The sequence below is a fragment of the Orycteropus afer genome, unplaced genomic scaffold (assembly GCF_000298275.1).
Source record: "Orycteropus afer afer isolate SDZICR_OR568_19922 unplaced genomic scaffold, OryAfe1.0 scaffold00018, whole genome shotgun sequence".
In the NCBI taxonomy this organism is placed as follows: domain Eukaryota; kingdom Metazoa; phylum Chordata; class Mammalia; order Tubulidentata; family Orycteropodidae; genus Orycteropus; species Orycteropus afer.
The window spans coordinates 21,347,554-21,367,038 of NW_006921605.1; the positions used below are offsets into that span (position 1 = coordinate 21,347,554).

Sequence of the window (19,485 nt, forward strand, 5' to 3'; positions counted from 1 at the left end):
AAGGTTGGGCAATCTACTTCCGTAGTGATACTGCCTCGGAAACCCAAGGAGGGGTCACTATGAGTCAGGGCTGACTCGACGGCACATAACAACAACATGTTGACATACTTAATTTTTTAGTTCAGTGTCTGTTAATATTCCACATTGCCTGAGGAAGGACTGTGTGTGAGGGTATGTCTAAATCTACGTCTGTATCCTGTTGTTAGTTGACTCCAGGATTCTAAATTTAACCCATACAGCTTATTTATTATGTTCACATCTTTTGTATCCTTTGGTCTACTTTCTGTCTCTTTTTGTAGATTTGTCACTTTCTCCTTGTAGGTCTGTCAGCTTTGAATTCACATGCATTTATATATTTCCAGGATGACTTGTTAGGTGGTACAAGTTTGTGATTGTTACTTCTTCTTTTTGGTTGTTCCTGTCATCATTTTATAGTTTCCTTCTTGATCTCTATTAATGTTTTTTTAAAAACCTTAAACTAACTTTCTCTGGTAACTGCTTGCTTAGTATATCTTTTTTCCAGTCTTTTATTTTCAACTTTTCTGTGTCAGTTTGTTTTAGGTGTATCTCTTGTAAGCAGCAGAGAGAGAGAGTGAGAGAGCTAGACTGGGTGGTTTGTTTTTGTGGTGAAAAAATGTACATTTAGCATTAGTCAGCTGGACTCGTTTAGAGGATCCCAGTTCTGTTGGGAATATCCAGAGCATCAAAGTCCGGATCCACTAGAACATGCACCTTCTTCTCTCCATCAGGCCTGATCAAGGTGTTGACCTTGGCTGTGTCAATGTCACAAAGCTTCTCCACAGCCTGTTGGATCTGGTGTTTGTTGGCCTTGGCTTCCACAGTGAACACACGTGTGTTATCTTCAATCATCTTCATGGTTGACTGAGTAGTCAGGGGAAACTTGATGGGCTTTGTGGTCAAGCTTGTTTCTCTTGGGGACGCTCTTCTGAGGATTTTTGGGCTGCCTTCCGAGACTCAGTGTCTTAGGCTGCTGGAAGGTAGGTGATGTACAGATTTTGATTTTCTTGGTTTGGTGGATGCCTTTCAGCTCTGCCTTCTTGGCCTTTGCTTTGGCTTCAGTTTTGAGAAGGGCAGGAGCATCCTTCTTCACTTTTGGAATCATCTTCATAAAATGCTAGCTGGGTTTTTTTAAAAAAAAATCTAATCTGCTAGTCTTTTTTTAAAAGCGGTAAGTTAAATCCATTTATATTTACTCTGAATGCTATTCTATTTGGAATTACTTCTGTCATCATTTTTTTTTTAAGTGCTTTTTCTTTGCCCTCATTTTATTCCTTTTTTGCTGCCTGTTGGGTTAGTTGAATTTTCATTCCCCATGGTTATACATTCTGGTTAAGTTGATTTAGTAGTTGTCCTTAAATGTAAAAATACCTAGTTAATAACTTCCAAATTTAATTATTATCTCTAGCTTCTTTTGAAGCAGTAGGAGAAAGAGTGCTTTTTAAAAAAAAAAAAAAAAAAAAAAGTTCTGATCATTCTCTCCCATTATCCATAAATTCACCACCACCCAATTGATTCTGACTCATAGCTACTCCCATTGAGTTTCCAAGGCAGCACATTTTGATGGGATTAGAGTGCCTCATCTTCCTTCCATGGAACAGCTGGTGAGTTTGAACTGCCAACCTTCTGGTTAGCAGATGCCTTAGGCACTGTGCCACCAGAACCCCTCTCATTATCTATAATTTTTTATTTTAGGTATCCTGTTTTTAAATACCTCATTTTAGTCATTTTTTAAAGTTTTTGCATAATTACATTTACCAGCACTTTTGCCATTCTTGTTCATAGTTGCTTCTTGGTTCTGCTCCATCTTTCTGAGTTCATTCCTGCTTCAAAGCAGTCCTGTAGAACAGAGTAGTTCTTGTTACTCTTTCTTATTTTCTTCTCCTTCATTCTCTTTTTTTGTATGGACTGTCTTCCTATTAGGTTATTGTGGATCTTTTCATTTTCTATTTCATACTTCCCAGTCTATTCTTGTCTTGGCAGCACTATTTCAAATAGTCTTTCTGGATCCTCCTACTCATTAGGGTTCTTTTGAGCTGTGTTTAGCTCATGGTCAGCTTGTCCATCGAATGTTTTACTTCCAGGTATATTTATCCTTTACAATTTATATGTGCTTATTTGTTTCCCAAACATCCCCCGACCCCATCTTTTCATGTTGTCTTATGACTGACTTCTGTTTCTTCCCTTATTATCTCTTAGAACAATTTTTATATATTTACTTTAAAATTACTTTCAAAAAGTTTTATTCCTAGCTTGTTGAAAACAAGTTCTTCCCATCTGCTGATTGCCTCAAGTCAATCTGTGTTGTTGTGTGATTTGTAATTTTTGACAGTGAACTCAACTTAGGGGATGTGGGGGGCATGTTTTCTGTGTGAGTCTTAGGATCCTGTGCTGTGGAAGTCTGCCTGAGGCATGCTTTCCCTTTAGCCTCTGAAAAGGCCTCAGGAATTCAGGATTTCTAAATGTCAAATTCTTAGCATAAAGGCCCTGTATAGACGTAGACAACCAGCCAACAACAACAACAACAAAAAAAAACCCACTGCCACTGACTAGATTTTGATTCATAGGGACCTGATAGGATGGTGTAGAATTGGCCTAAAGGGTTTCCAGGGCTGTAAATCTTTACGAAGCAGACTGCCTCATCTTTCTCCCACGGGGTGAATGGTAAGTTCAAACTAACGACCATTTGGTTAGCAGCCCAGTGCTTTAACCACTGTGCCACCAGGGCTCCTTTGTGTATACACCCCCCCAAAATAAAAGCACCAACAAACTCACTGCCATCAAGTTGATTCCAACTGATAGTGACCCCATTAGATTTCCGAGGCAATAAGTCTTTATGGAAATAGATTGTCCCATCTTCCTTCTGTGGAGTGGCTGGTGGGTTTGAACTACCAGCCTTCTGGTTAGCAGTCAGATGCCTTAGGCACTGTGCCACCAGAGCTCCTCTGTGTACACAGGTATGAATTTGGAATCTTACTTGAACATGGCCCAAGGTCTCAGGGTAGATACTAAGCTTTCTTGTTGCTTCCCTAAGGAGCTCTTGGTGGTATAGTGCCTAAGACATTTGATTGTTCACCAGAAGGTTGGTGGTTCAAATCTACCAGGCACTCTGCAGAAGGAAGACTGGGTGATCTACTTCCATAAAGATTACCGCCTTGGATACCCAGTGGCAGTTGCTGTGAGTCTGAATCGACTCAGTGGCAATGGGTTTGGTTTTGTCGCTTCCCTGGCTGGTTGACCGAGAGTTTCTCATTGACTTTGAATTCTCTTTCTGTTTCTTAAAACACTGAGGAATCTCCCACTCTTGATTTAAGCTAGTTCAGAGGACCTTAACCTTTTTGTGCAGTAGACCCTTTGACAATGTGGTGAAGCCAGTGGGCTTCTCACAGTATGTAATTTTTGATGCCTAAAATAAAATACATTAGGCTATAGGTGAATCAAGTATATTGAAATAAGTGGGAAAAATCAAAATTATTCATTAATTATTGAATGCATTAGATAAGATTTAACAGCAGATGTGATAACTGTCATGACTTTGAAGCAGTGATGAGCATAAAGATAGTTGGTGATCAATGCCATGCTGGAATGTGATGGGCAGATCAGTTTGGGGAAACCTTTGTGCCTGCACTCACCTTAAAAGATTCATAAAACATGCCAAGACTTAACAGCCTTTGCTGTTAAAAAGAAAAAATCTTTTGTTTCCCCAGCCTGTTTAGGGAATCCTTTTTAAGTAATTTTAATTAAGTATACTTTTGAATAGTAGTACTAGGATCCAAGAGACACGTTTCAGAAAAACTTCTTTCTGTTCTGTAATCTTATTGAAGATTGTTTGTACAGTTGGCAATACTAAAATAGAAAGTTTCAAAATGAAACCCTACCCACTAATGTTTTCAGCTCTTAAAATATCATCTTAAATTATGAATAGATTCAAGAGATATTTTAAAATATTCTAAAATAACTGTAAAATAAACTAATAAATGATAAATGCATATTTTCTTTTAATATGTAATGCACTTATTTATTGTTTTAATCACTATGTATGTAGAATTTTTTACTTAAGTTACATATTCATATTTGTTAATAGTGTTCATGTGTTTGGCATTTTAAATGCTACCTATGACTTAATAATGACAATTTTACCATTCCACACTTGGTATTTCATTATTGTATACAATATGAACCATGGACATCATTTTGGTACAAATTCCAAAATCTCTTCTTATCTTAACTCCATTATCACCTTAGAGGACTACCTACTTTCTTGGTATCTGTTTTGTAAGAAATGTTTACCAAGTTAAACAGTTCTAATTCTAATACTAGTATTCCATACTAGTATTAGTTCTTGTATATTGCATGTTTAGACTCTTTTAAGATTGAATCAGGTATTAATCACTTCGTGGCAAAAATTCGTCCATTATCTCTTCAAATCCATTGGACTTTATTTATTATAGTGCCCTCACATGACTTGTATGTTCTGTTCTGTATTTCCCTTTCCTTTTTCCCTCTGTTTCTTAGTTTGTATAGTTCCTGTTGACCTGTCAACCAATTTTGTATCCTCTCTTATTATGTCTAATATGATGTCAAATTCATGTATTGAGTTCTTAAATTTCCATTTGTTTCTTTTGTATATGTTTAAGACCTTTCTGATCTTTTCCCTCTATTTTCTCCATATTTTCCTGAACATATTCATCATAATTCTCAGAAGGAAGATGGGGCAATCTACTTCCGTAGTGATACTGCCTCTGCCTCGGAAACCCAAGGGAGGGGTCACTATGAGTCTGACTCGAAGGCACTTAACAACAACAACAAATTCACCATAATTATCTTAAAATCCTTGTCTGCTACCTTCAAAGTCTGAATCACTGCAGATTTGTTTTTGTTTTGTTTTCGTCAGTGTTGGTTATTGTGTGTAAAAAAAAAAAAAAGGCAGAAGTTCTGGTTATACCCACCTTTTACCTCTGCTAGACCAATAGAAAGGAGGCTAAACAACTTACTCCAGTTAGAGACTGAGCTGAGTTGTAGCTTGTTTACAGTTTTGATAAAGTTCAGTCCATCTGTGGTTCACTCTTAGGGCATTGTCTTTTTTTCTCATCCATACTTGGAGCTGAGAGCGCATAGTATATAGACCGTTGCCCTTCCCCCAGCATATCCTGAACTTGAATTCTAGTCTTCTCATCAGAGGGAGACTACCAAAAACTCCTCTCTACTTTTCATAGGCACTTTGCTTAACTGCTTTGCCTTCTACCCTTCAGAGCTTCAGATTTCAAATGCCTTAGGAGGGTGGGAACCTGACATGGGTGGTGCTTGTTTCCCTGGCTGCTGCTTACTAGGAATTTGGCTCTTCAAGTCCCTACTGTTACCCTCTAGCCCTTCTGAACTACCAGAAGCTCTGCTCATCTTTCTGTTTCCCAGTGGTGGTCCTCTACTCTACTGAGACCAAAACTCAAAATTCTGAGCATCTTTTCTGAAACCTGCAAACGTCCCTAGGAAAGAAGCCCCCACAGCACATGAGCTCACCTCCATGGTTCTGTCCTCTTGGGAACCCTAGCTCCTCAGCAGTGTCACGTTTGAGCATATTTCTGATATCCTGAGGAAGTTTTTTCTCCCCAAATCTGGCTTTTCTGGTTGTTCTCAATGAGAGTGTTGGTTTGATATAAGTACCTAACGTACCGTTTTCCCTTGTAATTTGTTGAAAAAACTGGGTTATTTATCCTATAGTTCCCTATGGCCTGCATTTTCCTCGTTGTAGTCCTATAGTATTTTCTTGTCTCTTGCCACTCCTTGGAAAGAAGATGGGGCAATCTACTTCCATAGTGATACCACCTCGGAAACCCAAGGAGGGGCCATTATAAGTCGGATCCGACTCGACAGCAGTGAGTTTTGGCATATCTAGTAATTTCTTATTGGATGCTAAGCATTTAATTCTGTGGGGTTGAAGGATGTAGATTATGTTCCTTTACACAGAGGCTCTGTTTGTAGGCAGTTCAGTTTGTCCTTCAGGGCTCTATTAAGGCAAGCAAATAGAAAACAGCCTACTTAGTAGTTTAGCTCCACTGCTGAAGCAGGGCCGTCCAGGGGTCTCTGTCGAATGCCCCACCCCCTCTTGGCTGGTCATAATTCAAAAGCCTCCTAGCCTGGGTGAGCTTTGGAAACTATTGCACTCCTAGCTCTCCAGGTGCTCTTTGTCAGACCTTCTGGAGTTTAACACTCTCGGTAGTCAGCACAGATTAAGGCAACCTCATGAAGATTTCTAGAGCTCTTTCTGCATAGTTTTCTCTGCTCAAGAATTGTGCCTTGTGGTTTCCAGCCCCCTTAGCCTCTGAACTCGGATCTAGTTCCTCAACTTGGTTGAGAAACCTCTGTACTCTGCTTGGATCCCTCTTCCTGCTCCGCAGCCTGAAAGCAGAAAACCGCACAGTCCTGGAGCCTCCCTCATTTGTTGCCCTTCTCACAGAGATCTAAGTCCTGTTCTGCCAGTTGTCCAGTTTTCTGGTTTATGGCCAGAGGGTAAACCTGATCGGTTTCACTCCATCATGGCCAGAAGCACAAGTCCTGTGGTGTCCTTGTTACCTTTTCCAACATTTTATTAGGAAATTATTCATGCACACAGCAAAATTTAATGAATTTTATATTGAGCACCTGTATACCTACCCTAGATTCTACAATTAACATCTACTCTGGTAGCGTAGTGACTAAGGCACTTGACTGCTAACCAGAAGGCTGGTGGTTCAAACCCACCAGCCACTCCTCGGAAGGAAGCTTGGGCAGTCTGCTTCCGTAGTGATACTGCCTTGGAAACCCAAGAAGAGGTCGCTGTGAGTCGGGTCCAACTTGATGGCAAACAACAACAACATGCTTGTTTTAGGAGCCCTGGTGGCATAGTGGTTAAGCACTTGGCTATTAAACAACAGGTTGATAGTTCAAACCTACCAGCTGCTCTACAGGAGAAAGATGTAGCATTCTGGTTCTATAAAAATTTCAGCCTTGGAAACTATGGGATAGTTCTGCTCTGTCCTATATGCTTGCTGTGAGTTGGAATCAGCTCAATGGCAGTGGGTTTATACTTGCTTTATTACATATCCATCCGTTAAATCCATCTTATTTTTGGTACATTTCAAAGTCAGCGGTGTTTTTCTGTTTACTGCATTTCCTGAAAACTGGTAGTTAAATACGGTGGCTTCAGAAAATTCAAAGTTGAATTTTTTGCAAGAAAACACAGGTGACCTTGTGTTCTTATATCAGAAGATATGTAGTATCTTATCTTTTTTGAGGGGGAAGCTCTGGTAGCATAGTGCCTAAGGCACTTGACTGCTAACCAGAAGGCTAGCGGTTCAAACCCATCAGCCACTCCTCAGAGGGAAGGTTAGGCAATCTATTTCCATAGTGATGCCACCTCAGAAACCCAAGGAGGGGTCGCTATGAGTTGAGTTCGACACAATGGCACATAACAACAACAACAACAGTATCTCTTTTTTTGTTGTCATCAGCCACTGGGGATTATTGCCTGGACCCGTTATTTCACTAGATGTTGGAAGAATGGTGATACTCTACGTGGGTCATTTCTGTTTTCTTCATTAGCTAGAATATGTCTGTAAATAAAAAAATACCCTTTTATATTTGTTTTATGCTGAAGTTTATACAGGAAACAGCATGATTGGTACTTGTTTCCTTTGACTTACCAATTTTCAGACTGGTAAGTTGGTTTCCTGTCATGCTCCAGGACAAATCAATGAGGTATTTATCATTGCAGACTCATGAACTGAAAACATATTTTGAGTGTTTTAAGCCATTGTGGGTTTTTTGGTTTTTGTTTTTAATGTTCAAATTATCTAATCTTTGGCTAGTGGGAGCCTCTTCAAGCTTGCTTCTTAGTCATTTTGACTTGAGTTTTCTTATTTCCCACCATTAATATCCAATCAAGCTTGTGCTTTGAATTGTTCCAGGAGGAATCATCGTAATTTGAGCCCCTTGATTCTCAACAATTTTTCCCTGCCCCAGGAGGCATTTGGCAATGTCAGTAGACATTTTTGGTTGTCAAAAAGGAGAAGGGTGCAACTTGCATGGGTAGAGAAGCCAAATGGGAAAAGACCCATGATCTAGAAGTTTGCCTGCCATGTTGGTTAAGTAACTGGGTAAGCCACAGAAACTGGTATAAAGTGAGCTAGGAAAGTGGCAAGAAAATGAAAGGAAGTGAAGTCGGAGATGGGAGTAACAGATGGGATAGGATCTTGTGTGTTCTGTTGAAAGATTTTGGTTTTTATTCTTCATGAGATGGGGAGCTCTTGGAAGATAATGAGCAGGACTGCCTATAATCTGAGTGAGATTATAGAGCAAGATTGTACTGAGACTCTTACTAGTTGGAAGAAGGCGCAAGATGGAAGATCAGTAAGGAGGCTGTTGAAACCCATACGAGGGAAGGTGGTGGCTGAGACCAGAGTGGTTGCAGTTGAGATATTATGAAGTGATCTGATTCTGGGTACGTTTAGGAAGAGCCAACAGAATTTCATGATTGGAAATTGAATGTGAGAAAAAGAAGGGAGTTTAAGACGGAGCAGCTAGAAGTTGGGGAAGAGCAGGAGCTCATTTTTAAACATGTTGACTTTTGAAATGCCAGTTAGACATCTAAACAGGGTTATTGAATAGGCCGTAGAATGCACAGGTTTGAAATGTATCCATTGATACATAGTCATGATGTCCAGGATTAAACCCTGTCTTGTTCTCATGGTAAAGGAGCTCTGGTGGCATCGTGCCTAAGGCATTTGACTGCTAACTGAAAGATTGATGGTTCAAACCTACCAGCTGCTCCACGGAAGGAAGACTGGGTAATCTACTTGTATAAAGATTTACTGCCTGGGAAACCCAAAGGGGGGTTGCTATGAGTCAGAATTAACTCCGTGGCAGTGAGTTTGTTGATGGTAAATTACTTACATTTGTTGTGTTTGTTTTTAAAAAACATAAATGGGTTTATGCATACCATTAGGCAGCTTGTTGCAGTGAGTGTGTGTCTGTCTGTTGAGTGTATTTAACAAGTATATCTGTAGGAGAAATTCTGGATGTGGATTCATGCCAAGGAGGTATGAAATCAGTAATTTTTAAATTGTCCTCCACAAAATCTCCTAAAATTTACCCTTTAATAATGGTATCGATGTCTTTTTTACATATTCCTAAGTTTTATTTATTAGTATTTTATGTTGTTCATTCAAAAGTGATACTGGTATTTAAATTTGTATGTGTACACACACCATTGTCAGATTTTTAAATCAAGATTTTAGTATTTTTTGTAAAAGGAAAGTAGAAGCCTTTCTAATGTATTACTAGCACCAATCATTTAAATTCAGTGGGGATTATCTGTTCTTTAATGTTCTTTTACAGACTTCACGGAAGAAACAGATTAGTCTGAGCACCTATCTTTTTTTTAGGTATGATTTTGTATTGCCCAATTAGATGTCATACTGAAGTATATAGGATTTAAACATTACAGAAATGCACATTATAGAAAATGAAAGCCATCCCTGACCACCCTCCCTCCAAATGATAAGCTAATCCATGGGTTAGGACATGCACCTCTTCCCAGGCGGCCTTTCTCAGCATAATTTATATGTTTTATATGGGTAACATTAGTGTGCCGTCCATTTTTGTTTTAACTTGGCAGTAGTGTATTTTGGGTATTTCTCTACATCAGCTTATAGAGACAACTTTGAGTGAGAAGTTTTCTATTGTTGCCTTGCTGTTATTTTTAGTGTCATTTCTAGGACCATATTCTCATTTATATATTTGCATTTTTTTCCTTTTTTCTCTTCATTAGGCCAGTGTTAGAGTTTATGTAGTTAATTATGCACCTACCCATTATATGAGTATGAGAAGGAAGAAAAGAAAAACTCCCAAAGAACACTCCTTAAATTTGTTGTTTATAACATGTTTTTCCTCTTTTGGTAATTTCAGCTTTTATTTTCATCCCTTGTCTTCGTTTTACTTCATTACACTTCCTATATTCTTTTTTACTTTACACCTAATCTGTTGCCTGCCAACTTTTTTTTTAAATGCATTTTATTGAACTATATATAATTTATGTGCAGTGAAATACACAAAACCAAAGTGACGTGGGTCAGTGCTTTCTTTTTTTCTTTTTGCAGTGCTCCCTCCCCTCCCCTCCCACCCCTGGCAGCCAACCAAGAAAGTTTCCCACCATATATAAACCTTTCCTTGACCCTCCACAACAACGAACTAATACAATATTTGACCTTCTGTGATTGACTTACTTCACTCAGCATAATATCCTCTGGGTTCATCCATATTATGTCATGTTTTACAGACTGTACATTATTCTTTAGTACTGCATAGCATTCCATTGTGTGTATGTACCATAGTTTAGTCATCCACTCTTCTGCTATAAATCTTAGAGATAAGTCCCTTGCCAGATATGTAATTATCAGCAGATACAAATTTGTTGCTGTCATTTTTGTTAACGTGCTTTTTCATGGTGTCAATTTCTTTGTTCCATACGATTTTTTATGCTGAGCTCATTTTGTTTATGAATCATATTATCACTTCCTCCATCGCTATTGTTTTAGTATTTCTGAATATTTGTGCTGGTCCTCTTTTTTTGTTGTGAAGGTTTATCATTTTTCTTTGAGGTTACCTTGTGATTTATAGTTTTCTTCCCAAGTTTAGAACAGTCCGTTCTATCTTGTAGCTGTCTTGACTTCCCTGCCATCTAAAAGTTTTGTAATGACACAGTTTTTTCCCTCTTTTTGGCTTGTAGTTGTCCTCATTTGTCAGTTGATGTCTCTGGTTCCCTGTTAATAATTTGTAGGCTTATTTACTTTAGATACTTCCATAGCTGGGTTGGTTTCTGGGTTATGTCATCATGTGTGTTAATGGTCAGTTGTTGGCTGTTGTTGCTTCTCTATCCAAAGGGCTCCCTTTAGCATCTCTTGTAAGGTTGGTCTGGTTTTAACAAATTCCCTTATTTTTTGCTTATCTGGAAATGTCCTAATTTCACCATCATATTTGAGGGACAATTTTGCTGGGTACATCATTCTTGGTTGGAAATTTTTCTCTATCAGGGTTTTATATATCCCATCCCACTGTCTTCTTGCCTGCATGGTTTCTGTCGAGAAATCCGAGCTTAGTCTTATTGGTTGCTCCCTGTAGGTAACTTTTCATTTTTCCTGTGCTGCTCTCATGATTCTTTGTCTTTGGTTTTGGTGAGTTTGATGATGATATGTCTTGGTGTTTTTCTTTTGAGGTCTGTCCTGTTTGGGGTTCATTGGACTTCCTGAATGGATATATTTTCCTCTTTCATTATACCAGGAAAATTCTCTTCCAACAAATCTTTCACAATTTTCTCTGTGGTTTTATTTGTGTCTTCCTGTTCTTGGAATTCCAATTACACGTAGGTTATTCCTTTTGATGGTATCTCACATGAACTGTAGGCTTTCTTCATTTTGCCTTGATCTTTTTTCTGATTTATTCCTTTCCAAAGAAGTGTTCAGGTATTTGCCTTCACTCTCCCTAATTCTGTCTTCCATTGATTCAGTTCTGCTCCTTTTTCCATTCCATGTCTTATCTATGTCTGAAAATTTAGTATTAATGTTCTGGATTTCTGTGTGTAGATTTTGTATCATTTATAATTTTTCATTTATTTTGTCATTTTGTTCTTACATTGTCTTTTGAAATTATTCTAGGGTTTTCTCTGATCTGTGTGTCAGTTCGTTGAGATACCTAAATATAATTCTTTTGAATTCCTTATCAGAGGGTTCCAATGCTGCCTCTTCTTCAGGAAAGTGTTTTGCATCCATATCCTGGTCCCTTGTTTCTCCTGCTTTATCTTGCTTCTTTGTGTGGACTGTGATGCTCGTTGTCTCTGAGTCATTGTGATGTTTTTGTGTTCATATTTAATTGGTGATTGTATGTTAGAGTGACTTGCCCACGATTTTCGTTTTCTTCATTTTGTTTGTATGTTACCTATGCAAGCAGGGTACTGTGCTGTTTGCTAGTGGGCAGCACTTGTGCACACTTACCACCTGTCTCTTGTTGTCAGCCTCTTGTATGTTCCTGGCACCATCGGCAAACAGAGCCTATTCCTAGGTGCCTGGAATCTGAATGAGGATGCTATCACTTTAAAATCCAAAATGGTTGCCACTTGTAAAGGTTCAAAATGGCCACCACTTGTAAAGCTGCTGCTTTATAAACATTCAAAATGGCTGCATCCTCCAGACAATGGAAAGTCAACAGCTCAGGTTGTCTCCCACCTTGCTGTTTTCCCTTCCTAGTCATAGGCCACAAGCGCAGTTGTCCCTACAGCCCTTGGTGACCAGGGCTAATCTTTTTTAGGTCAATTCTCAGGTCCCAACACCACTTGGAACCATTCAGGCTGTTGGTTCTATCAGAGTAGCTGACAGTCCGCAGCTCCATCTCTTTACTCACTGTTTTCGTTCAGGTTTTTCCACTAGTTGGTGCCTAATCCACTTCTGTATAGTTCCTTTCAAAGCTCAGTGTTCCAGGATTATCTTCTGTATCTTTGTCGATTGGTTTTTCTTTTCTTTGTTGAAGAGGGTCTGTGTTGCTTGTCTGCCTATTCCTCCATCTTAACCAGAATTGAGTCTTTTGCCTGCCAACTTGAGAAATACGCTCTGTAAGCCATAAAATGGACTTGTTATGTGTCACATATAGATAGTGAGTGGGTATCATGCATGGGTTAGTTTTGGGGGGTTGGGACCTACACTCACTGCCATTGAGTTGATTCCAACTCACAGTGACACCCCCCTTTGGGTTTTTGAGGCAGTATCTCTGTGGAAGTAGATTGCCCAGTCTTCTTTCTGAGGAGTGGCTGGTGGTTTGAACCACCAGCCGTCTGATTAGCAGTCATATACCTTAGGCACTATGCCACCAGAACTACGGGTTAGTTTAGCCCTCAAAATTTCTTATTTTGATTTTTGATCTTTTCCTAATCTCGTTTTAATATTTAAAGTTGGTGCAATTTTTAGATCCTAACCATTTGCCTAAATCCACTTATCTACTGAGTGGCTTGTGGTTTCATCACCTCAGCAACATGCACACCCCTTTCTCTTCACCTGAAAAAGTTTACCTCCAGAGCACCAGCCCTGATTGAATAGGGTGGAAGGGATATTTTTTTCCCCAAACAGTACCCGTTGAGTGTTGTCTTCTACATAGTAGTATGTTAGGTTTAGTTGGTATCATTTCCTTTCAATGGCATCTGCCATTGCAGCTTATTAGAATTCTTCTCTTACTCTAGTGCAACTTGCCCAGTCTAACCTTTAAAGGACTTTGTTGCATGCCATCTATCTGTGTGGTCAAGAAGGGGACAATTGGGTGATGTTGATAAAGAACCACATTGTTTTCATGTTTATTTTTCTTCTATACATGTCCATAAAGGCAAGTAGCTTTTAAAAAAAGCCTATGCTGGAAATAATTGCAGCTTTGGCAGTTGTTAAAGAGCTTTTGCTAGCAGAGTTTTAATGCTACCCTTTTGCCTTTTATGATACTACTATGACTCCTTGCACCCTTCCTCATAGTGTTGTTCCACAGGCAGGTCCTTTCTTCCAGGACCATGTGCTTTGCTGCCCAAGTGATTTCATGGGTCATGCTTTGACAAATGCTAGATGTGTCCCTTTCTAACATTAGAACATAGGAACTCTCCATTAAGCATGACATGAAATTTTCTCCTCAAATCATAAAAATGTAAAATTTGTTTTTTAAAGCAACAAAACCAAAAAATTAAATATTTTGAATACTTAAATTTAAATTATAACACATTTTGCTCTGGACTTTGCTTGGAGAGTTTATTGATAAGCCTGCCCACACATATACATTGGAGGTTTAGTGTAGAGATCATTTCTATCCTCTTGAAATTATAATCTGACACATTGACTAACAAGTACACTCTAGGGAAAGTTGTCACTTTGAGGCCACTGGAAAGTCTTTTGGGGAGGAGATGTGAAAAGAAAAAAAGAGCTGTGGTTGGTTACTGAAGGCTGTTTAGGTTGAGAGAGAGCAAGTCATGTCCCAGTGAGGATCAGAAGCCAGCGATTTGCCTTAGCAGACAGTAGAAACCATAAAGGTGATGGAAACATGCAGGCTTTGTGAGGCGTCCTCAGAAAGCACAGTTTCAGTACCTTTAAACTCAAAAGTTTGGAACTACAGAAGTACTTGGGGCTTCAAATAGATGGATTTCATCGTTGACAAAGAAGCCTGTTTACTTGCTCATTTTGAAAAGTCAGTGTGTTAGAGAAACAGAACTTGTTCACATATTTTTGTTTTAACAAGCTTATCAAATCTCCTTTTAGCAGTGTCATAGAACCTAGACGGGTTTTCTGAATCATCAGGGTAATGAGCAGAGAGCTCAGTTTTTACCAGATACTGAACACTCCGGGTCTTTGTCTGGCTTTTCACAGGTTCACCGGAACAGCACCATCCGCTCTGGCTGTGATGTGAGTCCCTCCTGTGCACTGTGCGGCTCAGGCAGCGTCAACACCATGCCTCCTGGAATCCACTATGAAGCCCCTCTACTGGAACGCCTTTCCCAGTTGGATTCTTGCGTTCACCCGGTTCTAGCATTTCCAGATGGTAAGAAAAGCCACAGAGTATAGTCTTGTGAACAGGACTTAGGAAGGTTCCAAATGAAAGTCAGCCAGGATCCTGGTGTAGCCCAGTTACAATTATTAAGGTATCACTTTCTGTCTACAGAGGTTTCTCTTAGAATTTTGCAAACAAGGAGCAATAGATCCACCAGACCTGAGTGTTGTGCTCCTAAAAGTTTGTGACTTCCTGGGAGAGAGAGCTCTCTTTAACCTTTAGGTGGCCTACAGGGGCTTGGAGTCACTCACCTCTAGCCATAAGCAGCCTGGTCCATTTACCTCAGGGTATCTTTAAAATGTATCTCTCTTTATGCTATGTTGTAAAACAAGATGGGCACCACTCCGCTGGAAGGAATATCTTCATTTTGGTGTGTACGTGCTCTTGGGGTTACATGGCAATTCTCCAAGTATACATAAGCACAGATCCTCAATAGTACTGTTTTTCCTAAAGTTAATCTGCCTAATATGTCTCTGTGTCTGCCATTTCTCCTTTCCCATCTCCCTTTTCACAGTCGGCTCTTTTCCCACTGGACAAAAGAAAGGCATTTCTTCTCATGCTGAGTCTCACTGTGAGTCGTCTCCCAAGTGTTAAAAACCTGGGACACTGGGGACGCCAAGCAAAAAGGGACCATTCCTAAGAAGTCATGGCTCCTGAAGGAGAATGCCTTGGGCGTTAAGTAAAAAAGAATTTTGAATGTAAACAAAAAATGAAGTTGGAGATACCTTGTTTCTTCTATACTCCAATTTATGCATGGGCTTGTCTGTCTTTCTTAGAATAAATATCAAGAGCATTAATAATTGAAATCAGACTTTATTCTGACAAAGTCTAAGTACGTTAAATGGCAGATTTTTCCTTGAAGTAATTAAACCAAGGTTTTGATAAAAACATTTTTAAAGCATACTCTTTGGTATACTAGAAAGTAACAATGTTCACAACTATCTGAGTTATGATTTTCTTTTTTTAAAATTACATTTCCAATGGCAGTACATGAGTGAAAAACATTACAAAATCACTGTCCTAGATAGAAGGGTTTCATTGATTTTCAAATAACTTCATGATTTGACCCCAGCTTACAGAAAGTACAAATATCCTCTCACATTGCTAAAGTATTTTATCTATATATTTTGGCTCACATTATTGCTATTTTTCATATGTACCATTTTCTGTTACTAAATTTTACGCTTCCGAAGGATGAAAGTCAAAACCAAGCCCGCTACCATTGTGTCAATTCCTATTCGTAGCAAACTGTGTGTAGGGCAGAGTAGGACTACCCCGTAGGGTTTCCAAGGCCATAAATCTTTATGGAAGCATATTGCCTCATCTTTCTCCCATGCAGCAAGTGGTAGGTTTAACCCGCTGATCTTTTGGTTAGCAGTGGAATACTCTAACCACTGTGCAACAAGAGTGCCTCCTAAGGGTAAAGGACAGTGTTTTTCATCATACTTTACTGATAGATGGTGCAAGTGTTTGAAAGGAGAATGACTGAAACAGGACTCTGAGGAATCACGAGGATTATGTGGGATGTAGGGTTTACTTGGTATTTTGTTGTTGTTGTTGCTGCTGTTGTTGTTATGTGCCATCGAGTTGGACCTGACTCATAGCGACCCCTCCTTGGGTTTCTGAGGCAGTATCACTATGGAAGTAGATTGCCCCATCTTCCTTCCGAGGAGTTGCTGGTGGGTTTGAACCGCCAGCCTTCTGGTTAGCAGTCAAGTGCCTTAGGCAATACCCTACCAGAGCTTTCCTTACTTGGTATATGAGGGGGAAAAAAAACAGAAGCTTTAGCATGACTGTCATATTATAGACCAGGATTTGGCAAACTTTCTTAAAGGTCTGGATGATAAATATTTTAGGCTATGTAGCTCTGCCACAATAGGGCTTCCAACTAGTCCATCGTGGCTGAGGGAAACAAGGACAGTGTGTGTAACTGTTGCATAACAACTAAATCTCTTGCCCATCATATTTTGACTTGAGAAGGAAACAGGCAATGGTGCCCCACTCAAAGATGATGGCCTGCTGTGCCTCTTTGGCATGTTGGTCAGTCACCATCAAAGAACTCGGCACCACTGTGTTTCCTACTCAGGTCACAATCCATGTGCAAGAGATTTTGGTTGCTGTGAAACAAACACGTACACTGCCTTTATTTCCTTTGGCAATGACTGAACCATTGCGAACTGGTTTGGAGCCCTGGTTGCAACCCTTCTGCCAAAAGTAGCACAAAAGTAGCCATAGACATTACATAAATAAACGGATGTGACTATGTTCCAATGAAAACTATTTACAAATACACCACTGAGGGTTGAAGTCCATTAAATGAGCAAGAGATAGTCTTTTTAATAAATGGTGCTGGTGAAACTAGATACCAATTTACAGAAAAATGAAATGGGATCTGTACTTAACCCAGTATATATACAAAAACTAACTCAAAATAGATCAAAAATATAAACATAAAGCTTAAAACCATGAAGTTCATAGAAGAAGACAAGGACAAATCTAGAGGCCCTAATTTATGGCTTAGACTATCAAACAGTTCAAAATGTACAAACAACAGAATGTCATCTAAATAAATGGAACCTCTTGAAAAGTAAATACTGATGTTCAGCAAAAGTAAAAAGAGAGCCTACAGATTAGGAAAAATTTTTGGCAATAACATATCTGACAAGGGTCTCTAATCTCTCAAATTTATAGAAAACTTCAAAACCTCAACAACAAAAAGACAAACAATCCAGTTAATAAATGGACAAAGGGCATGAACAAACACTTCGCTAAAGAAGATATTCAGGCAGGTAGCAAATACATGAAAAGATGCTCCCGATCATTAGCCATTACAGTGATGCAAATCAAAACTACAGTGAGATACCATCTCTCCCCAGCAATAGTGGCACTGATCAAAAAAACAGAAAAACATGCTAGCAAGGCTATAGGGAGATTAGAACTCTTACACACTGCTGGTGGGACTGCACTGTGGAAAACAGTTTGATGCTTTCTTAGAAAGCTAGAAATAGAAATATCATACAATCCAGCAATCCTATTTCTAGGTATATATCCTGGAGAAATAAGAGGAGTGACATGAACAGACATAAATGCACACCTGTGTTCAACACAGCATTTATTCATGGTAGCAGAAAGATGGAAACAACCTAAGTGTCCATCAACAGATGAATGGATAAACTGTAGTAACATACAATGGAAGAATAATGTTGAATCTGTGAAACATCTCAACATGGATGAATCTGGAGGAAATTGTGTTGCATTAAATAAGTCAATCATGAAAGGATAAATATTGTATGAGACTAGTATTGTAAAAAGTCAAGAATAGACTTACACACCAGAAAGAAATATTTTTCAGTAGTTACCAGGGGTGGGGGATGGCGTGTGATCACTAACTATATATTATAAAAACCAAAAAAAAAAGCTGACTGCTGTCAAGTCGATTCTGACTCATAACGACCCCTCCTTGGGTTTTCGAGGCAGTATCTCTACAGAAGTAGATTGCCCAGTCTTCCTTCTGAGGAGTGGTTGGTGGGTTTAAACCACCAGCTTTCTGGTTAGCAGTCAAGTGCCTTAGGCAGTATGTCACCAGAGCTCCTAACTACATCGTACATAGGTATTAATTATGGTGAAGGGAAAGGCAGTACATACTGTGAGTGAAGTCAACACAATGTGACCAAGGCAAAGGAGGATGCTGAGAGGTAGGCAAGAATAAAAGACAAGTATGTTAAATCGCTATGTATTACATTGGGCAAATCTGCTTCAAAAGAGCTCTTTAAAGTGTTTAAGAGCGAAGTGTTTAAAATCACCTTGAAGACTAAGGTATGCCTGACCCAAGCCCTGATATTTTTAATAGCCTCGAATTTATGTGAGAGTTGGACAGTGAATAAGGAAGACCACAGAAGAATTTATTTGTTTACGTTGTGATGTTGGTGAAGAATAGTCCATGTTCCATGGACTGTTAGAAGAATGAACAAATCTGTTTTGGAGGAAGTACAACCTGAATGCTCCTGAGAAGCAAGAGTAACCAGAATTCGTCTACTCTGGTCATGTTGTCAGACGGCCCCATTCCCTGGAGAAGGATATCATGCTTGGTGAAGTGGAGGGTCAGTGAAGAAGGGGAAGGCCCTCAACGAGATGGATTGACAAAGTGGCTGCAACGATGGGCTCAGGTATAGCAAGGATTGTGAGGCTGCCGCAGGACTGGGCAGTGTTCTGTTCTCTTGTATGAAGTGTAGCTATGAGTTGGAGCTGACTTGATGGCACCTAACAACCACACGGTGGTAAATACTGTAACATATATAGTCCTACAGAATGTTCATAACAGTATCTAGGTAAATGTGTATGCTCAGTAGCTGAGGGAAGTTGTACCCTCTTACATATATAGGTATGGTTGTGGATATTTCTACAAACAAATCTGTAAATGTTGCATGTATTCAAATATAAAGTAGAAGCACGTAAGGGGCACAGTTATAAAAACTGTATAGACATCGAGAGTCAACTACTGGACTTAAAGGCAAAGGACCATAATTGCTGGAAACATCTAGATCGATTGACAAGACAGTTCATAAAGATAATGTTCTACATCCTAGCCTGGTGAGTAGCATCTGCGGTTTTAAAAGCTTGTGAGCAGTCATCTAAGAAACAACTATTGGTCTCTTCGGGCCTGGAGCAAAGAGGAATGAAGAAAACTGAAGACTCTTGGAAGCAGTTAGTCCAAAGAACTAATGGCCCATCCGAACCATAGGAATCCTCTAACCTGAGACCAGAAGAACTAGATAGTATGAGGCTAACACTACCACCGATGACTCTGATCAGGACCGTAGTAGAAGGTCCCAGTTAGAATGGGTAAGAAATGTAGAACAGATTTCAAAT

At 39.3% G+C, this 19,485-nt stretch overlaps 1 protein-coding gene and 1 pseudogene across 1 annotated transcript in view; one reads left to right on the forward strand and one right to left on the reverse strand.

The window, feature by feature from the left end:
* The window catches only part of KANSL1 (KAT8 regulatory NSL complex subunit 1), a 171,118-nt gene that overhangs the window by 136,836 nt on the left and 14,797 nt on the right, over nt 1-19,485 (forward strand). The window contains exon 6 of the mRNA XM_042783555.1: nt 14,436-14,607. Within this exon, the coding sequence (XP_042639489.1) occupies nt 14,436-14,607 (172 nt within the window). The remainder of the gene's footprint in view (nt 1-14,435; nt 14,608-19,485) is intronic.
* LOC103213971 lies at nt 667-1,129 on the reverse strand (annotated as a pseudogene).